Below are 24730 nucleotides of genomic sequence, written 5' to 3'. Positions count from 1 at the left end.
TAACGCTTTGTAGTTTTTAATGAAATATTTTCCTACGATAGTAGAATTAGTTGTTTTTTTTTTAATAATTTATTTATTGATATTTACAACTGTATACATATATACACATCAAGTAAATTTGCTGTAAGTGATATTATGACATGATAAAAACATGTGGAGAATCTACCCATTGATAGAATTCCAAAAACATTTCTACAGGATAAGATCTCGAGGCCATCTTTTTTTCAGACGTCTAGAAGGATTATTAGGTAGTGAAGGAGAAGCCAGGTTAGAAACGAGTTGGTTTGGGTTTATTATGGAAGGATTGGTATCTGGTTCTGGCCAAATCGGCAACATATGGGGCATTGAGGTCCTGATGGATGATTTGATTTGTGACAAAGTAAGGAGCATTAAGGATTTTACGATGGATTTTGGATTGTAAGAATTGGATTCGAGAGGAATTAGATGGTTTAGTGGAGCCCCATAGCTCAACTCCGTATGTCCAAATAGGCCTTATAATAATCATGTAGATCAGTCTTTTGTTATGGATTGGAAGTTTGGACCGTTTGTCTAGTAAATGTGTTATAAATTTTAGTAATAGAAACTACACTTCCATTTTTATTTTTATTTATTAAAAAATAACTCATTTTCAATATTTTTACGTTTTGAAGCTTCATCCCCATCTTCAAAATAATAAGTTCAGCAAAGGATATTAAATATTAATAAATATTTGTCATAAAAATTAATTAATTTTTCTTTAAAAATATATAATAATGATAAAAAATAATGAAATATCATCCAGTCACTATTGCTTTTATTTTAAGCGTTTTAATTTTTAAGAATTCACTGTTTAAAATTCATTTTTTACGCTCCAGTTAGAGTAGAATCATTTATATTAAATTAAGAGAACAATTAAAGGAATAAAAAAATTATTACTTTGACTAACAGATTTGTGGAACATATAGTAAGGGGATCTATCGCGCTTACAAAATTCAGAATGCGAGTTTTCGAAAGAAATACTTTAAGGTCCACTGAGTCTAATTAATTAAGTCTCACAAAATCGTCTGTCTGTGTAAAAAGACTAGCACAAAAACGAAAATGAAATTGAAAATCATATGCATATAGCATGTCTAGAATTTTACAGCAAATTTTACGCTCAAATCGATCAGCACCACTTTATAGAATCGATTTTACACTTTTTTTTATGATTTTCTCCAGAACTGCTTAAACGATTTTAATTTTACTCGGGAAATCAATATACAATTAAGTGGTCTTTAAAGTCGGATATGACTCTCATTAAAGTAGTCTAAAATGAGTAGGCTTAAATGACGAATATTTTAAAAAAAAGGTTCCTCTAAAGTATCTTTAATTTTAATTACTTTATATAAATAACTAGTCCCTATTGTTAGGAGTAATAAACAATAGATAAATACAAAGTAATAAAGAATTTAATGGATTACTAAAATAGAAAAAAAGTTCGATTCGAGAATTGGATCTCTCTTGTTCGCAGTTATGTTTTCATGGCTTCCTTATCTCTTTTAAACATTTGTATTCTTGAAATGTACAAAGTTTATATTAGTATTAGATAATTCCGCTTAGATAAATGCTAAAATACTAATTTCTATTTTATTCACCTAACCAGATGTTTAATTATGTAACTTAAGTTTGCAGTACACTAGTTCCTGGATGAAGAGAGATATATAGAATTTTCGATTGGAGAAGTTTGTCGGGGGGGTGCGGTCAGCAAAGAACAACATAAATAAACAAAACCGTATTTATTTATTACATGGCGACGTTTCGACCTAAGTTTCAGGTCTTCATCAGGGCTATAGAACAAAAGAGATAACAACAACATTTAGAGAAACATACAATTGAAAAGGAATAGTATACAAACAAATTTGGAATTGTAGAAAATATTGGATTGAATCATAAATGATAAAAAATTGATAACTGATAATTGAATAGTAAAAAAAAAAAAGTTTATTGATAGATAATCGTGGAATTAGATGGTGGTAGATTGAAAACAGTGAAAGATGAAATATAATATCATGTAGGTAAGAAGCTATGTATAATACAAGATATGCAAGTAGTGTCTAAAACACTGAAAAAATTAATAAATAAATTGAATCTACAAATTGAACACTATGACAGACAATGAAAAATAGTGAGTGGCTTATATACTATTTTACTTTGCTGACAGCACCCCTCGACAAAGTTCTCTAATCATTAATCTACGTTCAACTATCTACAACTCATATAGAATTTTCATTTTCATAGTAAAAAGTAATAATAGCCATTAAACATAGATTTAAAATGGAAGTAACGAATTTTGATGTTCTTTTCTTTCTTTGATTTTAAAATATTTAGCGTATTGTTTTCTGGTATTGGATACGATTGGTACGTGTACTGTTAAGTTTGCATTATCCATACCCTGTACATCTTAACCTTAAAATAATTGACCCTCGGCCTAAATGGAACAATTAACCATCTATAATCTGAGTCACTTTGATACCCGTTAGAAAATGATCTCCTTGAGAATATTTTTATTGTGACCTCTATCTGTAATTACACCTCACGGGAGTATAATAACACATCTCAAAAACTAATAATTGTGTCCATTTAGATAGTAAATTGGCTCCCCTCCTCCATTTCGTAATAAATTTAATTCCGAGTTAATATAAATACTTGAGAGTTTGCTGTCGCGTGACAGCGCTGTGCACGCACGGTCACCAACCGCCTTGGAACCTCGGCGATCTGATACTGCATCCAAATCAGAGCTCAATAAAATCTCGAGTCTAGTCTCAGCTTTAGTTTAAAATGAAATATAGTGAGATAGTTTAGAAATTAATTATTTATTTATTTATTTTATACCAGATCGGCCTGGTGGGCAGTACAAGGTTAATGTAAGAGGTACATTTTATTTTTTAATAATTGACTATGGGAGGGGGGTATAGTCTCACAAAAAAGTCACCCCTAACAATAAACAATATAAAAAAAAAAAGTATGGGGTGTTATAAAAAATGTTATAAAAAACGCCTGGGATGTTATAAAAAATATTTTTCCAAAATCGAATTAGTGGAAATGCCATTTTAAACAATCGATTTTCCTCTGTTTATCTTCTCGGTGCTTATATCAGTGTGCAATAAATGCTATTAAATATCAGGTAGGTCTTGGCCTGGTTGAAATTATCTGCCTGGGCTTAATAAACTCAAAACAATTAACTCTTTATCATATAATTGTTTTTTTTTATAATTTTATTAAATAATTAACTATCTCTCATTGCTAGAAGTAATAAAAAATGGACAAATACAAAATCTAGTTGTATAATACACAGTTGGAAGCCTAAATATTTTAGAAAAAATAATATAAAATATTAAGTCGAAAAAAAAGAAAGAAGAGAGACAAAAACGTATAAAATGAATTTAAAAAAATACACTTTTATAAATGTTATCACGGTTACTATGACAATGGTCAGTTTTTACCTTGCATTTACTTTTATGAAATATATAGTTAGCAGCATTTCTACTTGAGCATAAATTGTTTTTCAGTCAATATAGATGTTTGAAATGAATTGAAAAAATATTTAAACAACTAAAACGTTCAGAGCAATTACGCACTAAATCTAATCCATAGAAAAGAAACTAGCTTCATTCCATTTTTTTAAGGAAGTTTAACTGAATCCTATGCTATACTTGATGTAAAAAAAGCCTGTTTAACAAACCTTAACGTTTTGCTAACTTGTTTATGTTAAATATTACAATCAATGAACTTTCACTGTATTAATCAATTATAAACGTGGTAAGTGAAATTTAAAATATTTAATAAGTAGTCAGATTTATAATTTATATTAAATTGCGAATATTATATTTATATTGCAGAGTTTAAAACGCTTAGAGAACCTTTTTTTAAATAATAGAATTAATTATTAAATTAAAATTTCACGGCTTTCCATTCTAATCTCTAGAATTAACATTTTCATAAATGGAGGCTTTTGAGACAGATAATAAATATTGTAAATAAATATTATAAAAAATATTGTCTAAGAATAAATTATCTAATTGGAAAAATAGAAATAAATATGAGAAAAACTATGAAATCCAAGTGATACTGAAAAAAATTGGAAATCGATTGTTATGTATAAGTTTATAGAAATAAATTTCTGTTATGGTGATTATTGCTAATTTATGGGTTAAATTATGAAACTTTTAAGCTTGTTACTAAGCCATATTTTCGAAAGTCGGTTTCTTTTTTATAATACTAATTATTTTTTTCCGAAAGTGACAGGTTAGCCAGGCAACATCAACTATTTTAAGAAATTATCCAAGAAACATAATTAATTTATACACGTAGGACAGATTTCTATAAAGCTTTTAAATGAAAGAAAAGAATTTGAAATTAGTTTGAAAATGGATTACTGTGCAGTTGGAATGCACGGTGCCATAGGCTGCTTAGAAATAGGACAACTTTCACCAATATTTAGATCGGTTTGTGGATGGTGGTCCAATATTAGTAATTAGCAAGTTGGCAGTCTTCTCAACATAGCTTTATATTATTATATTAATATTTAATTATAACAAATAAACAAAAATATGCTGACTGCATAAAATCAGCATTTAAACCAGAAATTAATATTGGATAAAAATAGTTAAAATTGACAAATATTAGCTGAACAATTTATATTGCATCTTAAATAACAGATTTATTAAATTAAATTTAATAAATCAGATATTTGTCCTTGGGATAGGTATGGTAAGCAAATAATAAGCTATATTTATGTCTAATTATTAGTATAATAAATCTATTGTATAAGCATTCTCAATAATAAATGATTTGAATTAGAAGAGAATACCCCCCCCCACCTTTCGAACCAAAAATACGTCACCAAAATACCATACCTTAAATTCCCTAACTAAAAATTCAAAAATAAATAGCAATCTATTTCCAGTCACATGATATATTTTAGTAATATTACTTTTTAGGTTTAGTTATATGCCCTTACAGTTTCATACGAAAACAATGGTTATTATTTGTTAAACAATTTGCCATAATCAACGGCTATTGGTGATTTTTTTATTGTAAGTACCTTAATTTACAGCTATGCCATAACTGTTCGCTTACCCCTTCAAGTAAATTTTACTCAACACTGATTATGAACACATAAGGTTGTGATCTATACTGTAGAACACGCGTATCAATTTAATTATTATTCTATGTTTGTATGCAATATAATAAATTTTTTAACTTATATCAAAATAGAAATTAAAAAGCAATAACTGTATTTTAATGTTTTTTTGTTATAATTATGCAATATAATTGATTAATTTTATTTATGTATTTTTGTATTTATATCACTCAATTGAGGCAAATTTTTAAACATATATAATTATTTCAATAATGGTACTTATGTGTCGAGTTGTGGGCATCTCAGTACAGGAGCTATTCTTGCGGAAAATTAAAAAAATAAATTAAACCATTATTGGATTCAATTCAAAATAAAATGGAAAATTGTCATCTATTTCTATCTCTATTAGATTAAGCAGCAATATAGGAAGATGCACCACATATAAATTAATATTAATTATTTATTTAATTTATTTTTCTATTGTTTTCTCTTATCCAAACATTCACAGTTTTCATTTGATAAATTTGTAGAATTACCCTTCTACTCATTGCTAGCTTATATTAATAGTATGACATATCATATAACGAAATAAACAATTTCCATTGAACAAGTTCCAAGAGCGGGAGGTATCAAATGCCATTACAGTCTGAGCTAGCCGATCCCCGATTCCTTACTTCCAAGGTTGAATCATTAGAGCTTCGCCGGATTTGCATAAACATCGACAGCATTAAAATTGATTTGTCCTTGTATATGCAAATACTATTGTATATTGTCAACGTATTGGGAAAAATAGCGTTATCTACGGCTTACATTTTGAGTTGCCTTATTACGATCATGTTGGAACATATTGTCGACCACACAGAGACCTCTTGATTAAATGAAGGTCGTTGGATGATAAGCAGTCGCATTACGTGACTACAAATGAAGGCTAAATTGAAAATATATAGAGGAGTAATAATTTGGTAATAATTCTTCATTTACGTACTGTGTAAGCTCAAGACAAGCTACACAGTATAACTAACAACGGATAAAAATATTCATTATTATTTTTTTTAAACTTGATTTTACTTTATTTTTTATTTGATAATATATATACATTATATCTTATTCGAGACTGGTTTTAATAAATAAAATAAATCACCACTACAACCCATGAAGGTTCAGGGGTGCAGTACTTTCTAAGAAAGTACTGTTACAAGACTAACGGTTGCGCAAGGAGTTGATTTGATCGGAATCATGCTCGACCGCCAGATTTTTACCCTATTAAGGGTACCAACTTTATGAGGCAGATTGGATCACGGAGGGCTACGGAACCGACATGAAGAGTAAACTAGAATTTTTTTATTTATTTTAAATTTCTTCTTGATAATAATGAACAGCAGGAGAAAGAACCAAGCCTCGTTATGATTGATTTAAAATAATTACGACGGGTCATATTAAGCCCAATAGTAAGTCTCGGATTCATCATCAAATCAGAAAGAAGCATCATCATTGGTGTATCAAAGCAAACAGTGTGGGGGAGGGTAGAGAGAAAGGAAGTAACCACTCTCCCCTCTCCTTTAATTTTAATTAAAGTTTAATAATAATCTCATTGGGAACTAATAGTGTTTTATAATTTTTTTTTTTTAATCCTAAGTATTTATTTTTCAAAAAGCTAATAGAGACGGACAGGCAGATGCTAACATTCATAAGCACCTTATTTGCTCAGAAGGGGGTTTTATTTGAAGAAAATTAAAGCTTATATGTTCAAATGCCAATTTTTAAAAATAAAATTATTTATTTAACAGCTTAACAGGATACACTTAGTTATAATGTTTACGATTTTAGTGACTAACAGTTTGAATATACTTGCACTCTTTCCTTGTTCCTAACAATCGGGAAACGGCAACTACCGACCGTTATCTTCTTGAGAAATAGAGTTTGAACACGAGCTATATTGTACAGTTTTATTAATAGGATTTTCGTTTATCAAAATTAAATTAAAATAACAACGAATGGCATAAAAACCTACCAGTTTAACCTCCAGTAGTTGCAATCATACATATTTATTTAATCAAAAAATCATCCATTAAGAATTTATATTGGAAAAAGATAGTTGACTGTAGGAAAAAATTGTAAAAAAAAAAAAAAAAAATAATTTTTTGTTTTGTTTATAAAACTATATATGGTCCTCCTATATGTATTCGTCCTTAAATTATTATTATTACTATTTCTTTTATATATTTTATAAACAAAACAAAAAATTATTTTTTTTCTTTTACATATTTTCGTATTTTCTCTATCTATTTGTTTTAATGTTATTGTCAATTCTTACGATGTTTGTATCTTGTTTTTCATTTAGCTCTGACGAAGCTCTGCAAAAAGGGGCGAAACGTTGTTAAACAATAAATAGTCTTATTTTACTACGTTATGTTACTTTTATTGACCGCCGCCAATTTATGATATATTAAATGTTTAATTATATTAATTATTTATATTACGGTACGTAACTAACCATTTATATTAATTAGTGCTATGTGGGGAATTGTAACACTTAACAGAAAAAAGAGAAAAACAAAAAAAAAGGTCTAAAAGAAAGGATTCCTGGATATAATTAAAAAAGTCCATTAAAAAAAAATGTGTCAAGATGTTCCCAGAATTGGCGAAGTTAATGATGTTTGTGATACATATGGATTTATTAATTTTTTTTTAATCTTCCAATCTACCTGTCAAGGTTCCAAATTTATAGTTATGCAATATATAATATTTAACTTTCACTACTAGATTTCAGTATATGTAGTATGTAATATTTAACTTGCATTGCAATATCTTGCTTATATAATACAAACAAAATTTCTCCATCACCATAGTGATCCGCTCTTCATTAGAGCGCTCTTAGAGCAATAAGAGTGAGTTTAATTTGAGGTGGCCGTTGCCGGAGGCTCTTCACTCATTCAGGCCATCAATTTTCCACACGTTAGCAACCCCCGGTGAAAAACTAGCATTGGAATTCCCGCCTACCCCTTCCCCCAAATGAATTCTGCCAGGATCATTAATTCTTGTCTGCTTATCCGTCCGATTCCGGCCTGCCAGGGAAGGGGCAAATTAATGCGAAGCAGTCTGTCACAGTAAATGACTGAGCCTTCGCAAACCCACCCCCAACACAGAATGTTAATCGTTTTAAGACCTATTCGATCGTTACGCGATCACTGTGTAAGGCATCAGTTTTGGCAGTTATATGAAATGTAACACGGTACGGCTTGTTCGTTTAGGAAACTTGAAGGAGACTTACCAGTTCGAATTTTCGAAAACTTTGAGGGCAAAGTTAGTCCTTGATTATAAATAGTTGTAGATCCACTGTAGGAATTATTGGCATTTAAATACCAAGCTAAAATGAGAAATGGTGATAATGCAAAGTACTACAAAACTATAGGTAAAGGGTAACTCCCAAAACAAACGACTAAACAATTTTTTTTTAAACATAATGTTATTAATTATTATGAACCTGTGTTTTATATATTAAAATGATTGATCTAATGTGGATAAGAATTGATTCCCGACGATTCGACCCATAAAACAGGTCTTTATAAGGTCTGTTATGATGGGTGTTCTATATTACTTGTTATAAAAAATAGTAATTTTTATATATCCTATAATATGTGAAATTAGAACTAGATAGTTTTCGAGTTAGAATAAAAATTACTTAAATACTTTTAAAAATTCTCTTATGTATTAAATAGGAACATTCCAGACAAGACGAGTATTTATTAGAATAAATTCGAAATAAATTTTAATATATGTTTTCCTTGATTGGTTCTACGTGCTTATGTCGCACCATTTGAACGACTTCCTTACAAACATGTCCTTCAAGAGGTTAAACACAATAAAAGAGAAATATTTCTTCGATAAAGGCCTGATTTAATGTTTCAACTATTTTTTCAAGGAGGCTTGTTGATCAGTTTTTAAACTATTCTTTGTTAAGGACCCTAATAAACATTAAAATAATTATTAAAAAATACTAACGTAATAATGACAAGAAATATAAATTAATTATATGTATTAAATCTCAAAAAATGTATAATATAGCTCTGTTTTATGGATTGTATATATTTATTTAAAAAAACAAAAAAACAACAACGTATAATATGGTAAGATTGTGCCAAATTCTGACGGTTATTTAATAAAATTTCTTTATTTACTATTTATTCACTTTTTTTGTTGTAAAAGAAAATCGAGTGGTTGGGGATGGTGTAAGTAATTTTTCTCCTAACTGTTACTTAATTTACAATTTAATTTTCACTCCTTTTTTTTCTATAAAATTTTATTATTTTTTAAAACATAAATATAGTGTTCTGTGATTAAAATGTAATATTTCAAATTCATTAAATAAGACCTCTGCGTTCCCCATAATTTTGCGAAACCCAAAATGTTCCATAATTCAGAGAAACCCAAAATGTTTTCACTGAACATCTCATAATTCTTTTACACAACAGTTTAACTGTAGTTCTGTATCATTACTGACTTGTAACCTTTCTTAGAGAAAGGTTCTGCAATTAGATATTCATAACATATTACTTTGTTAAAAAGGGCGGCATAATCTCACCACACCAAGTGAAATTATTTTAATGATAATGTTATAACATGACCACCCAGAAAGGTACAGTGATATCACTCCAAAGAGCAGTCAGCATAAAATTAATTCTTCAAATCACGAATTTTTTTCGCAGGCTAAAAATAATTTATTATTTTTTATTATAATATATTTATAATTTATTCATAAATAATGTTTATTACTGTGTGTATGTTTTATAACTATTACCGGGAATCACAAAGATTGTATCAGAGAGTATAATAACATTTCTTGATGTATATACGTATCACCAAACCCCTGTTCGTGGGAAACGGAAAAACTTTTGTAAAAAGCCACTTAATAGTACTGATTTACAAAATTTCTGTTATACAATTCTCACCCAACCTGGCACAATCTCTTATTATTTTTCGACTTACTGACGAAAGATCCAATTATGTATTTAATAATGAATAAAAAATATCATTTTTTTTTTCATATGATTGGAAGGCAGATTGGAAGAAAAATTAAAAATAAAGTTACATATTGGATAAATTTATAATGTCATTTATTTATCTATTTTTATGGTGAAAAGATTAATTTAAAAAATATATATAATAGAATCAGTATTGAAATAAACCGTTCAGCGAAAATCAATTGCTCGAAGATTTGTACCTCCCACATAAGTTACCATCAATTGTTTAAATACTAAATGCAAATCCTGGCCATTATTGTTGATTGGGGTGATGACTTATGTCTCCTTTATGAAGACATTTTATTGTTCTAATTACCTATAAAATAAAAAGGTTATTCTTTATTTTTGTTGAATAGGTGTAATTAGTGTTTTTTTCTAGTTCTCAAGTTTAAGAGTCAAACTAAATAAAATGAAACTTAAAAAAAAATATGGTTCATTCAAAAATTACCATATAAAAATGAGCAATCAAAAAATTATGACAATGTAGCCAAGTTTTCGAGTTATCATTTTTATTGAGATGTAATAAAAAAAAATAAAATAAAAATTGACTTTTCTTTTTTATTTCTTCTATTTTTGATTTCTATCCGAACACCGCACGAGTTTAATCTGTCTCGGCTCCCTATGTTTTATTCTGACTTTCCTTAGGTGAAAGAAGTTGGTTTCATAAACTGAAGAAATCTAATGTGGTAGTAATGGCTTATCTCCCTTAGTGAAGAGGTATCATTTTCAAAACCTCAGAAAAAAAAATAAAATAAAAAAGGAAAAATATGTTAAAATTGCATTGGAGATTGATACGAGTATTTACTCTTTCAATTTGTAATTATAAAAAATATGAATATAAATACTAGCAATAGCAATAAAAAGATATAATACATCAATAACATAAAATATTTTTTGTGAGCAGATTTATAATTTTTACTATTGCTAGTGTTTTACTACCTCAATTAAATAAAACATTAAAGTAAAATACATACCTCAATAAATTAAAATAAAAAAAAGAAATATTTAACACAGTTATAAATTGATTATTACTACTACAAGTATAAAAGAACAATACTACTCTAAACTTAAAAAATACTACACTTTCCTGCTTACCTCAGGAGAAATTCACTCTCCGGATCGCATGCAGGAAGCAAAATGAATATTTGAAAACGAAAAAATTAATTAAATAAATGTAAGCAGAATTTTAATGTTAAAAATGAAAAACAAAAGCAATAAAATAAGTTTAGGCCATGCAAAGCTTAACTAATCCTATTGCTCAAGCAGAGGCTTAAAAAGAAAATGTTAGGAAACAGCTAACTTGAGTTAATATCCAGTTTTATCAAGAATATGCAAATTGGTAAGGCATTTATAAGACAATGGGCTGGGTATCTGAGGAAACGTGACAATAGTCATACCAAGGGGAATTAACAATAGAGAAAAATCGTCTTGAATAGACACAGCTATACATAGCCCGTATATTCCTTTTTAAAAAACAGCTTATCTAATATACGATAATTTGCAAGTAAAGTAATGCTCCTTCTATACCAATGGTTCTAATTTGTTCGACTCCACCAATCAATTACTTCGTAGATTGGACTCCTTCACGAGGAAATTCCCCACAGTGTACAAAAGTCATGACAGTAACTAATAAACGTCTTTTTGAAATATATTATAAGCGATATGAGGGAGAATTTAAAAAAAAAAAAAAAAAATTTTTTTAAATTGTTTGCAATAATAGATTACATACAAAACCTATTGAGGTGAAGTATGATTTTATCATCATTTATTCAGGTGAAGTATGATTTTATCATCATTTATTCAGGTGAAGTATGATTTTATCATCATTTATTCAGGTGAAGTTTGATCTTATCATGCCTACAGAAGGATTATTTTACTTTAAACTTTCAGTTAGTCCGAGGGAAATCAAAAAAACAAAACCATGTAGGACTGATTTATATTTTCAATATGTATAGTTTTCATTAAAGTTCACATTAACTGCTTTTGTATAGTTTTCATTTTTAAAATCACGTGATAATCGGTATGAAATATTACTTGATAAGAATCTTTTTAACAGCAGTTGAATAAAACAGATTTTTTTTTTAAAATTCGATTTTTATAATATATTTTTTAATATTTAAAAAATAACTTAATTTCAATTAAAATTAGATTTTAATTAATGAAAAGTAGTAATGAATCAGAAACTGCTCGAATTAGAAACTGATATTTGGTGATACAATCTAATATGATTTTTGTTTCAACACTTTTTAGAAATTAATTAATTTTTCATTCAAAATATTTTTTAAAAAACAGTTAAATTAAAGGTAAAAATTAAAAGAATATTGAATATTGTTCAAAAATAATTGTATATAAAAATTCTGATGAAATATCTATTTTACGAAAAACAAAATTTTAATTAAATTGAAATAGAAATTAACAATTATTTTTAGTTTCTTGTAAGAACCAATGACACTCATTTTTTCTGTACATCATACTTTCAATAAAAAATACCCCCTCCCCCCCCCAAAAAAAAATAATAGTGATGATTACTTCAGTGATTATTTGATGGTTTCTTGTGTTTGCTGAAAAATATTTTCATGGGCGACTTTGGATTTGTGTTCAAACACCAAAAAAGAAATATATAAGAATAGTTCACTTCAAGCACTTTTTTAACAATTAATCGATTGCTTTGCGTTTGACATGTTGTGCAAAAACCATACTCTGTACAAAAAAATTATAGGAACATGAATTGTAGGCAATTTTCTCTTCTATTTTTTAATGTATGATTATCTTACGCGTTAAAATGCTTATTTTGCACGTTATAAACAAAAAAACAAGAAAAACATATTTTTTTCATTACTTCTCATATTTGCACAAAACAAACACTTGCTCCAGAACTTTCTATATCAACACTACCTTTTGACTCGATGTGTACCTGAATGTTGTACAAAGCATGTCTAAACTTGTCTCCAAACCACCCTTCTGAAAAAATGTCTTAGTTTTTAAGATTCGACATTGAGGGGTGTCTCAAATTAACAGCCTTGAAGAATAAGAACATGCTTGGAGCGATAACTTAACTCACTTCTACCATTATTAAATAAATACTTTTTACATCTACAATCTTAATATTACTTTATTTATTTATATAAAAAGCTGTTGAATTGTTAAAATATGCATTTCAAATTAATTTATTGCGCACTTAAACTACGAAAGCTCAAAAATGCAAGCAAATTTTAGTTTGAAGTCTACAGCAATGCCAATGAAGAAAAAAGCTGAAGAAAAAGCTGGAGCGTTCATTACATGTTAATTAATGTAATCTTTTTTTTTTTTACAAGTACCTGTGTGAAGATTGTTGATTTTTTATCTAGGAAATACATTTCACGGCACCCCTGGTGGGGGATGGTGCCCTGCAAATCGAAGGCTTCATTTAATAAACCATAAAATCATTATTGATACTATATATAGAATGACAGAAAAAATAATTTAAATAAACCCATGCACCTGGAGAGTAGTGTCAATCTGCTGTTCTGGGAAGTTCAATTCAACAATAAAGGAAGTTACTACGTCGAAGGGAAACTGAATATCGATATGAGTCAAAGCCCATATAGCCCATAAGAAGAAACTATATTCATTTTATCTATCAAGGAATTTAACCGGGACAAAAAGGAGATATAACATGAACATAGGAGATGAGGAAAACAAAGATAGAGTTAGAATTATATTTTTGTTGTTGGTACCTTTATGACACACTAAAACGTCTAATTTTTTTTTTAATATTAAACTTAATTAAAATTTCAAAATGAAAAAGATTAAATTATTAGTATTAAAAAATAAGGATAAACAACAAAGTGGTGAGTAAAAAACTGAAAATCCTATAATTTTTGCTTATTTTTCACTCATTGATTATCTTTAACCTCACGATAGTAATTAATAAATCTCTTTGAAAGTAGTACAAATGTTCTAAATTTTGAGTCCTGCTGAAGTTCTTTACGTTCTATAGTTCTACAGTTTTTCAAAAACCAATTTTTTTTCTAAAGGAGAAATTATTCTTTTTTTAAAATGTAAAATTGATATATATTAACGAGAGACTAAAATTTTGTGAATTTATTTTGGCAAATATCATGAAAACTGCAACGAGTGATATTTTATGGCACATTAACGTAGCTTTAATTTCCAGTTCCTTTTTATCAGTACATCTGATAGTTTCTGAGATATTTTACAAAATAAATTCACAAAACGTTGATTTTTCTATTGGAAGATTATTACATCGTATGTTATTGAATGCAAGATGATAGTCCAGGTTGCGGTAAAATATATATACGAAACATAATAACTATTTATTGGAGAAATATTCGCTCTACGTTCCAGGGCTTCATCAGGGGGGGGGGGTATGTGAAAATATATCTGTATCTGATTGTGTGGATACAGGTGGGAGACCAAAGGAGGCGATGGGCAGGCGGAGATTGCATCGGCAAAACTTCCACCAGTTGAAGCTGTTCATTTTTTATGCAAGAGATAGAAAGAGATGGATGGTACAAAACGGCAATCCAACATTCATTCTTCATTCCGACTTTACGTTTCAGCAGTCTAAATCGGTAAAAGGTATCGTAGATATGTCGCTGTGAAATTCAAATTTTCTCGAATTATAAATATAAATATCGACTTCTAATTTTCACAAAATAGTTGGTCCTTTTTTTTTTTCTTTTAAGAAATTTATATCCTTTATTTTACTTCTTAATAAAAAGAAAATAAATTAGTGAAGTGTATGTATATATAGGTAAATGTTAAATAAATAGCATGTAAATTTGTAAAAAAAAAATTATTCAAAATTTATATATTGTAACTGTATGTTAATTGTAAGACTGTTGATTGTAAATATTTTTATTTTTATAACTTGATAATATATATAAGAGCCCGAAACGTTATTCGGAAGATATAAAGAATAAAGAAATAAAATTTATATTTAAATTATTTTAATTTTATATTCAACAACTCTACAAAAATACAAATAAATGTTTAATCACATTCATTTTAATCTCTTGTAGCTTTTAGTAAACATTTGTATCCCACACTACCTTTCATGTTCTCATTTAATAAAAAAATATCACGAGAATTAATGTGAATAAGTTGTAAATAAATAATTAGTTGTGAATAAGTAATTAATAAAATGTTGACGCGGAAATAAAAGATGATTTGGGACAATGTGTGTAACGCTACCGTAAAAGATTGTCAATACGAATATAATTGTAATTTAACTTCGTGTTGTAATAAATGATTTGAACTTTTCTATTTATTTATTTTAAAATAAATTTTGTACGATAAATGGTTTCTTATTACCAACAACTAGATTAGTAGTTTGAAAAGGCGAGAAACCATTGTAAATAAATGAGGAAGAATAGATTTTTTTTTAATGGCTTTTTTCTTACTCGTTGTTTCCTAAAACTTGCAAATTATAAACGATTTTAAAGATGGTTTTCGAAATGAGAACAACTTATATAGATGATAAATTATATAATCGTTAACTCTAAAGGTAATCAGTGAGAATTAATAATGGCGATTATAAATTCCGTATTTATTCTGAGACACGTCGCTTTACAATAACATTACAGGCAATAAAAGGAAGGCTTTCGAGCCTTTGAGTCGTAGAAATAAAAAGAAAATATAACAATCTAAAAAAAAAAAATAATTAAAATTTAATAAACGACATTGAATCAACTACTAATATTAATGAATTATGAAGAAAAAAGTAAAGATGAACTATATATAAATAGTTATAAATTACGTCTAAAGATAGGAAATCTATTTATAGTTCTTGGGGAACTGAATGGAGAGTAAATGGTTGTATAGGCGGGATTTAAAAGTGGGAAGGGTAATAGTGCGATGGATAAAAGAAAGAATATATTTGATACAAGAATATAAGGAGAATTATAAATATGTAAATATATTGGGATATTGTATTTTATATAGGATTCAATATTCTTTGAATGGCAAACTATTCCATCCAACTACGGAATTATGTGCTAAGCATTGAATTTCTCGTCATTCGTTTTATTTAAAAAATTGATATCTAATTTAAACAAGAATTATACAGAAATATGCTACTTTATCCTTACAGATACAGATTCACGCTTGATCTTGAGATATACACGGCACTCTTGAGCGCTTATATATGTGTATATCTGCGAGTGTAAAAATAAAAAAGGCCCTGATAATATATAAATAATGTATTGAATAGTCGAGAAGAAGGCTGTGCGTTGGAGTTTTGCCACTAGTTTTATATATAGGGGCAAAGTTTGGAGCTTCTCCTCTTTGATTGATAGGACATCAGTCACTTCTCATTCCCCTCTACAAATATCCTTCCCCTTTTTATCGGACAGTTACACATTTCCCACCTCTAATTGAAATAATTTTTATCCACATATAATCGTGCAACGGTATCATTCATTCTTCTGATTATGATAGAAATAATTTGATAAAAATGATAATTCAATATACACTGTTAAAAATAGGCACACTGAATTTTTTTATTTTCTATAGAGAGAGAGAGATGGCTTTATTCATTCATGCTGCCCAAATGCATCGGGTTTCTACATTACACAGTGTACTAATTAATCCGTGATCGGACATATATAAATTACATATTTTTACACATATTATATTATAATAAAATAGAAAGAACACATTTTTATTTTATTTTTCCACAGTTTTCTTTTACAATAAATTCCTGTCTACACACTAAATGCAAATATTTCAATTTATTCCTTTTTTCTTTCCCTTTCTTGTCCCTTCCATTTCAAAATTTTTATTTCATTTGATCGACAAATTCACTCTCCCGAATTCCCCCTCTCAGACCCGCTAAACAAATTCACTATTAGACAGCGTTGTGAGATCAAACCAGAGAAATACTAGTCACAGCGGTAGATCAGTCTACAGTAAAACAAACAAATAAATACATTTTACCAAAACAAAAACTAATACATAGATTTAAAGGAAAATATAATAAAAAGTTGGTTAAAAGAAATACTTGATTGGATACATATGTCGAAAAAATAAATAAAGTTAAATCAGTTGAAACACACATATCGACATAACTCTGAATCTGTCTGGGTTTGAATTTTTTATTTTATTTTTTCCTCCAAAACTAGCATATTTTTACGATGCTGAACAATCCTACCCAAAAATGTTTTTCGTGATGATTATTAAGGAAGGAACCGATGGTAGTTTCCAAGAGGGCTGTGATAGGGTCTAGCCCCACCTCCTCAAATTCCACAGTTTAGGAACATGTGTTTGGGTCTATTTAGGGGATGAAGGTCTGATGCTGTTATGTCGACCTAAGGACATATAGTTTCCTCTCTATTCAGATTGCCATTAAATTATTTTTCACTTTGGTTCTCTTATGCCACAATGGATACCAAGATAAAAAAAAATTAAAATCGTTAAATCCGAAAAAAAAATGTATTAACAACGAAAAAAATTGAGATTTATAATTTGAAATATTAGGGTTGGAAAGACCTAAGAGAGAATTTTAGAATGCATAGACGGATTGTCAATACTCGTTATAATTTTTTTAAAATAAATAGTATCCAATGCACAAACAAATTCATATTTGGACAAATCTAACAAGAGAAGAGAAGAAATTATGGAGAAAAATAAATCCTAAGAAGTTCTAACAACATCTCTTCATCATTGTATTCCTTTAGTTCAATTCCAACATGGATAACTCTTGTCAATAAAATAAAATCAATGATACTTCTCTATACAAGGAGATCTTGTATTTCCAGAACTGGAATCTGGAGAGGACATGGGCACAAGAAGGGTTTTTCACCCCCTCTACTGAGGATAAAAGAAAACTTTTGTTTATATTTGCCTGAAAGACTACATATATTAAAATAAAACGTAACTTAGAACCAGCCGTACTGTTATGCTATCTATGCCAAAGCAAGTAATAGATGTAAATAAAAAATATAATAGTTATGCATATTTAATATAGATTTTATTACTGTATTTAAAATATAATTAGTTGAATAAAGATAAAAATAATTTCTTTAACATAGCACACGCCTAATATTTCATATCTGTTGAATTGATAATATAAGAGTGTACATAAAACACAACCGATAAATATGCAGACAACAAATACTAAAAACTACCCACTTTACCACTTTTCAGAAGCCTCGCAAGATTATCAAGAATGAGAAAGGAAGATTACGGTCTACTTCGAGGGGCTAGGGAGTCGATAATGAAAGGTTCTATTTTGGGCCTAGTCTGCGACATTTAGGACGACACAGGAAATCTTCGTGAATGTTTCCGTTTGTAACATAATAAGGAGCATGTGATATTCTGTATTTTTTTTTAAAGTTTAAATTTCAAACTTGATTGTAAAAATTTAAGATTGGATCTTGGAGAGCAATTTTAAAATGTAATGTCAAATTTTATGTGCCCTACAATTTAAAAAGTTCAACCTTTGATCAAAAGATATAAAATTATGGTGTATATTTATAATGCAGTTAAAAATGTTATTCTTAATAAGGGTGATTAGTCTACTAAAATTTATATTATTTTCCAATTTGGACTTGAGTAAGATTATTACCCATTTAGGAATAGTTATAAATAACATAAGGTTAATAAAATTATAATTTCGAATATTATTAATTATGGCTCTATTTTATTGCTTAACAACCACTAATAAATTTTACTGTATTGCAAAGAAATCTTGATTTTCTCGTGGACTTATCATCCTGTATTTCCTGTAGCTTTTCAAAACATGCTAATAAAATGAAAATTTGAATGCGCAATGTAAAAATTACAATCATAATTTAATTTGTCAATAAATTCACTAACAATGTACACGAAATTCCTGCTCAAGGTACATAATTGTGTAGAAGGAATTAGTGGCAATGTTGGAAGGTAGCAAGGCAGTGATGAGGGTAGGAATGTATTTGTGAGCTAATTACTCTCCCAATGGAACAGGTGTATTTAGAATGGCTATAGGAAATGAGCTTATTGCCGGGTCCACCAGAAATAGACCAGCCTAGCACAATACATATTTACTGTTAGTCTATGCCACACAGTAAGCCTATATTTGAGACTGTTAAATTCAGGGATGGATTTCTGACAGAAGTAACAGCTTAATTCCTTCCTTTCACTCCCTTTCAAAGTAGAAATCGTATAGCTATAATAAATTATAATAATTTAAAAGTTTTAAATATAAAATAAATTAAGGAATATTTCCTATAAAGTTTGATAACAGTAATTTTGGTAATAAATAATTTTATTTCAGAACAGTAAGTCATTTCCTTGTTAAAATAATCAAAAACAAATATTTTTTGCTTTATCTAAATATTAAATTTAGCTAGAAATTCGCAGCCCTTTAAATTCTGTCGCAAGGAGGAAGTGCCCTTTTTAAATTTCGGTGAATAGTAAATTATTTATTATTTTTTAAAATATGAAGTATATGAAACAAAACTGTAACTGTAACTGTGGACTTAAGCCAAAAAAAATAAATATTTATATAGATTTTTTTTTAGAATAGAAGAGTCGATTTCTCAACAGATGTTATATATTTTTCTTTATCCTTCATTTTAAACCTACACATAATAAATTTTGTTTTTAAAATTTCGAATACCCTAATATACATAAATTGAATATTTTAGACAAATTGGCAAAAGAAAAGATTTTTTTTTTAAATGATTGAAATCCTAATTTTATTTAGTTACTAGAAAAAATTAAATTCACTACTTACTTAAAAATATAAATTAACAAGATTTATTACAATTTTTTTTTCGGTTATCTTCAATAATCTTTTTTTTTTTTTAATACTCCTACGACAACGTTATTTTCGCATAATAGGTATAGGTATGTACGATTTTAATGGATTTTTATTTTATTTATTCTTTACAAGCGGTTCATAGAAATATCTTTTAAATAAAGTTGGTCTAAATAAAGTATAGTTATCTATATTAAATTAATGAGTTATCGTATTGTTTAGTTTTTTTTTTTTTTTCAGTAACTCTACATTTATTTTATTAATTTTTAAATAGTTCAATTTTATATATTTAAATATATATTATATTCATTATTACATATTGGAGTGAATAGTTTACTTGGATAGAAGGATGTGGGGTGCAGATAATATAAGACGTCTCGCAGGGGTTGCCTCCCCACAACTATTCTTAGGCTAGTATTTTTAGTGGGCAAAGCCCGACCTAAGACAATTGTCCGGATCGACCACCTGCATCTAGTTTAGTTTAATGGATCCCCCCTTTAATTTTTAACACAGATACAAAATGTTAACAACAAATAGACTAATTATTAATAAATGACATAGATATAACAATTAGTCGATCAAGTTTACAGAGTAAAATGAAGGTCAAATTAATTGGTCATAACTGGATGTATCGATATTAAGGAAAATAATCGATTTATATGATAGCTGTGCAACATATCCAGAATTAATTTCAAAAAGGTAAGACAGTAAAAGAGTTTTTTTAAAATAATAATAAAACTATATTAAAATATTTTTCGATATATAAATTCAAAAAAAATTTCAAAACGAAATTCTGTTTTAATTTAGTAAAATAAAATGAGTAATCGATTTCTCCCTGTATACAATAAAAGTACTGGAGTTTAAGAACCGAAGAAAATGGCGAAAAAAATAATTCATGATTTCGATTTATATTTACAAAATACAAAAGTAAAACCTTGTATATAACGAGTTTTCTAATTATTTTTCGAAAAATCTTTAACCTAATTAAAAACTTTTCGAATTTAAATTTTAGTTATTTTGGAGAACATTCGTTATGGATTTAATAATGTTTCGAAAGATCCATAAAAATATTAAAATAAGTGTAATGATAATGATAAAACAAACATCTTGAATTTAAAAAGAAAACTTTTTTTTAATATTTAAAGGAAATCCTACAAGTTCTTAAGCTGTTTTATATTCTGACATCGGTAGGTAGAAAGGGTGAGAGAGATATCTACTTATAAATATACAATATTAGGACTCAGAACTATAAATTAGAATTATATTTATTAATAATAATAAATAAAAGGCTGAGTAAACCCAAAGGTCTATTGGTCTGTAAACTGTTCAACAATCTAGCCTAATCGTATGTATACAATCCAAATGCAATAAGTTCGACATAATTGATTATTTTTGTCCACTATAAAATATCCAAGGTTTGGAGAAGATTAACTGAATGTGGAAAATGATTTAATTTAAATGTTATTATAATTTGTATTTGTTATTTATAAATAAAATTATTTTTGTTAAAGTATTATAACTCTGTAATTGTTAGAGATGTATTTTGCACGAGACTGCCCCCCTCATTGTCAATTAATTAAAAGTAAATAAAATTGCTATATAATATAAGTACCACGAGGCCGGTCTGGTAATAAGGAAATATAAAAGTACGAAAATAAGAATTATTTTATACATTTTTAGTTAAATTTATTCGCATTCAAGTGAGAATCGGCATTTGAAATTCACTGAAAGGGCAATATGCTTGAATGGAAGTGATTTTTAAATTATAGATTAGAGGGCCCTCTAAAATGATTTAAATAATTGTCTTTGAAGGTCTTTCCAAGATTGAATATTATTATTAAATTGAACAATTTATTGTAAACAATTTTAATGTATAAATTTAAACCACAAAGGAAACATATCTAAATATTGTTTTATATTTTAGCTATTTTGAGAGACTGAGTTTATAATTAGCTTCTAACGGTTTGTTTATAGGCTCTTGTTTATTATTTGCTTAAACTGAAGACATTTTCCATGGTGAGGGGAACACTCAAACTGTTTGCTTGGCTAGTTTGGTTAGGGTATGACCTGGAGTCTCAACCCATTCCTAGAAGTGTTTCAATCTCTTTACCTGCTTCTACCCCTTCTGACATAAAGTACAATAGGTACAGTTAGAAATGACCTGGCAACCCAAGTAATAGCAAATATTTCCCCCCCTGAAATAATCTAAATAACTTATTCTTAAAGCAATAATATTTACACAGATATGAACTTTTTTTCCAAGCTTGATTCGAAGTAATGATAAATTAATTGTTATTTTATGACATATTATTATAAATGTATTACTTCATTTATCAAGTTTATGAAATAGGCAAAAAACTATTTTAAAATTAATTTAATAAATATTTATATAATTAAATTTAATTTTGTTTTCCACATCTATTTGCACCTCCCCCATGCCTGAAATCTACAAAAGTAATTCTCCAAGAATTAAGAATAAACCTAATTATATAAACTTAGGATCTTTAGATTCCGTCGATAATAAAAAACTAAATTTCGGTGACGTTTCAAGATTTTGTAGTCATCTCACTGCTAATTATTATTTTGCGTTAAATCTAATTTTTTTTCTCCTCACAATATGAGCAGGATGGAAAATACGTCTAACTTAATATGATTAAAAAACTATTTGTTAACATTTTATAACGAAACTTTTGGAAAAAAAATTGCAATCCTATGGTATTTTAAGTACTTTATGGTTAAGATAATAAGATAGAAAATACTTAAACAAATTTTCTTTTCTTAGGGACTTAACTCGATGTCATCCTAAGAAAGGTGAATAGGAATAATTTATACTCAGATGTCTGAATAAGGGGAAAATATATTTATTATTTTATTCACTCTCTTGATTATGTTAAATTCCATTTTTGGAGTAGTACTATTAATTCATTGTAAATTAATAAATTAAAACACTTCTGCAAGATAAAAATATATCACTTCATTAGTAGTAAAACAATCAAAAGCTCTCTTGAAAATATACAAAGTATCCGGGATCATACTGGGAAGATATGAGTTCTACCAGCAATAAGGTAAAATACTCGTTCGAGGAGGGGAGATTTCATACTGTAATAAAATCTTTAAATAATAAACTCTTCCCTTATTCCATGAACAATGGGGATCATTCAGTCCTCTCACTCACACTAACCCATATAGTACGATAACAATCGTTTTCGAGCCTTGAAATTAATCACGTAGAATGTATAGGACGCGTCTAACGTTATGGTACTGTGGAGTCGATATCTAGCAGACCCGTTTGCTCTGTGTTCTCTCTTTGAACCATTTAAAAGATTGTCATGGAGTGTGATTACTTTTCACGCTTTTAATTGTCTTATTGTATTCGGAGGCAGTTCGAAGGGGAGAATAAATGCAGAGCCATTGAGGAAAACTTATTGAACGCCACGATACCTTTTCCTGCATTTATTAGGGACGAATTAATTTTACAAGGCCTAGCCTTCTATTGTATCTCAATATATAGGGGTGGTTCCAAAAATATTCTTTAAGGAAGTGGAGAATAATGAATAAAGAAACTCTTCACGAGGTTTTAAATCATTTGATTCAACATCCTAATGTTTTACAACTAATGAAGAGAGGAGTCCTGTTTTACGTAGAATCCAAACCATGGTCTTTCTTGACATGGTTTTTAAGAAAAAACCGTCAAGAAGATTTTTAAAAAATTGGTCTAATTTCTCCAAACGAGATAGAGAGAGATAGAAATGCTTTATTCAGCCATGTTGCCCAATTAGATTAGGTTGCTACATTATACACTATAGGGGTATTCATGATGTTGTGTTAAATGTTATATGTTTTACCATGTTAAATGTTATAACTATAGGATTGTGAGCAGCCCTATTTGAAGTCATGTTAAACGTTAAATGCATAAGAGTCCCTAGCGGATTTTCTCAGCAACTTGTTGTATAAGCCTTTATGTTTATAACCTTCCTTCCAGACCCTCATGTTATTGTTTACTTCAGTTTTGATTTAAGTAATTAATTAAAACATGCCTAGAGTGAGTGAAAAGTGGAATTTGTGTGAAAGTTTAGCTTATGAGTGTCTTATTGATCTTCACACTTGTGAAGAAGAGAATGAAGATGAGCTAATTGACAACTGTATTGAAAGTCACAACAACTAATATGGCGGCGATCTCAACTGGTCTATTGTGTGACGTCATTCTCGATTTAACTGACCAAGTAACAGACTCTCAGCCATGTTAAATGTTATTTCGTTTTACCACGGCAAAAGAAGGCAATTTTTTTCGATTTAACACGAGTTTTTCCATTTAACACGCTTTAACATAGATCATGAATACCCCTTATATATATACTTGCTTGTTATAACAAAAAAAAAATTGTTTCCCCCTTTTCCTTCACAATCAATACTAGTCTACAAATCCTAATACTATAAGTACTAAATGCAATACCAACTACAAATATTTTGGTTTATTTCATTTCATTCATTTTACTTATCTTTTCTTTCTTTACCGATTCAGCAATTGCATTAAATTTGACAATTTCATTTCATTAACTTGACAATTCTATTCTCCCTATCTCACTCTCTTAAACATCCTATTTCCAGTGATCCGCTATCCATGTTCGATCGTTAACAAATTTATCATCAGATAGAAATGTGGAGTCAAACCAAGGACATATAATAGTCATCGTAGTAAATCAGTTTATACAAAGAAACACATAAATTAAAATATATATTAGTATACAAATCTAGAAAAAAAAAATCAGTTAAAAGAAATACTTGATTGGATACATATGTCGAAAAAATAAATAAAGTTAAATCAGTTGAAACACACATATCGACATAACTCTGAATCTGTCT

At 28.3% G+C, this 24730-nt stretch overlaps 1 protein-coding gene across 1 annotated transcript in view; it reads right to left on the bottom strand.

The window, feature by feature from the left end:
• The window catches only part of LOC106683527 (protein dead ringer), a gene marked incomplete in the record, with an annotated part of 267292 nt that overhangs the window by 222754 nt on the left and 19808 nt on the right, over positions 1-24730 (bottom strand). Inside the window, 1 exon segment of the mRNA XM_067052184.1 lies at positions 13440-13508. Within this exon segment, the coding sequence (XP_066908285.1) occupies positions 13440-13508 (69 nt within the window).

Source organism: Halyomorpha halys, unplaced genomic scaffold, assembly GCF_000696795.3.
Source record: "Halyomorpha halys isolate HHAL.00 unplaced genomic scaffold, Hhal_1.1 Scaffold27.1, whole genome shotgun sequence".
Classification (NCBI taxonomy): Eukaryota; Metazoa; Arthropoda; class Insecta; order Hemiptera; family Pentatomidae; genus Halyomorpha; species Halyomorpha halys.
The sequence above is the reverse complement of the archived record's forward strand: the minus strand, read 5'-3'. Positions and strand labels throughout refer to the sequence as shown.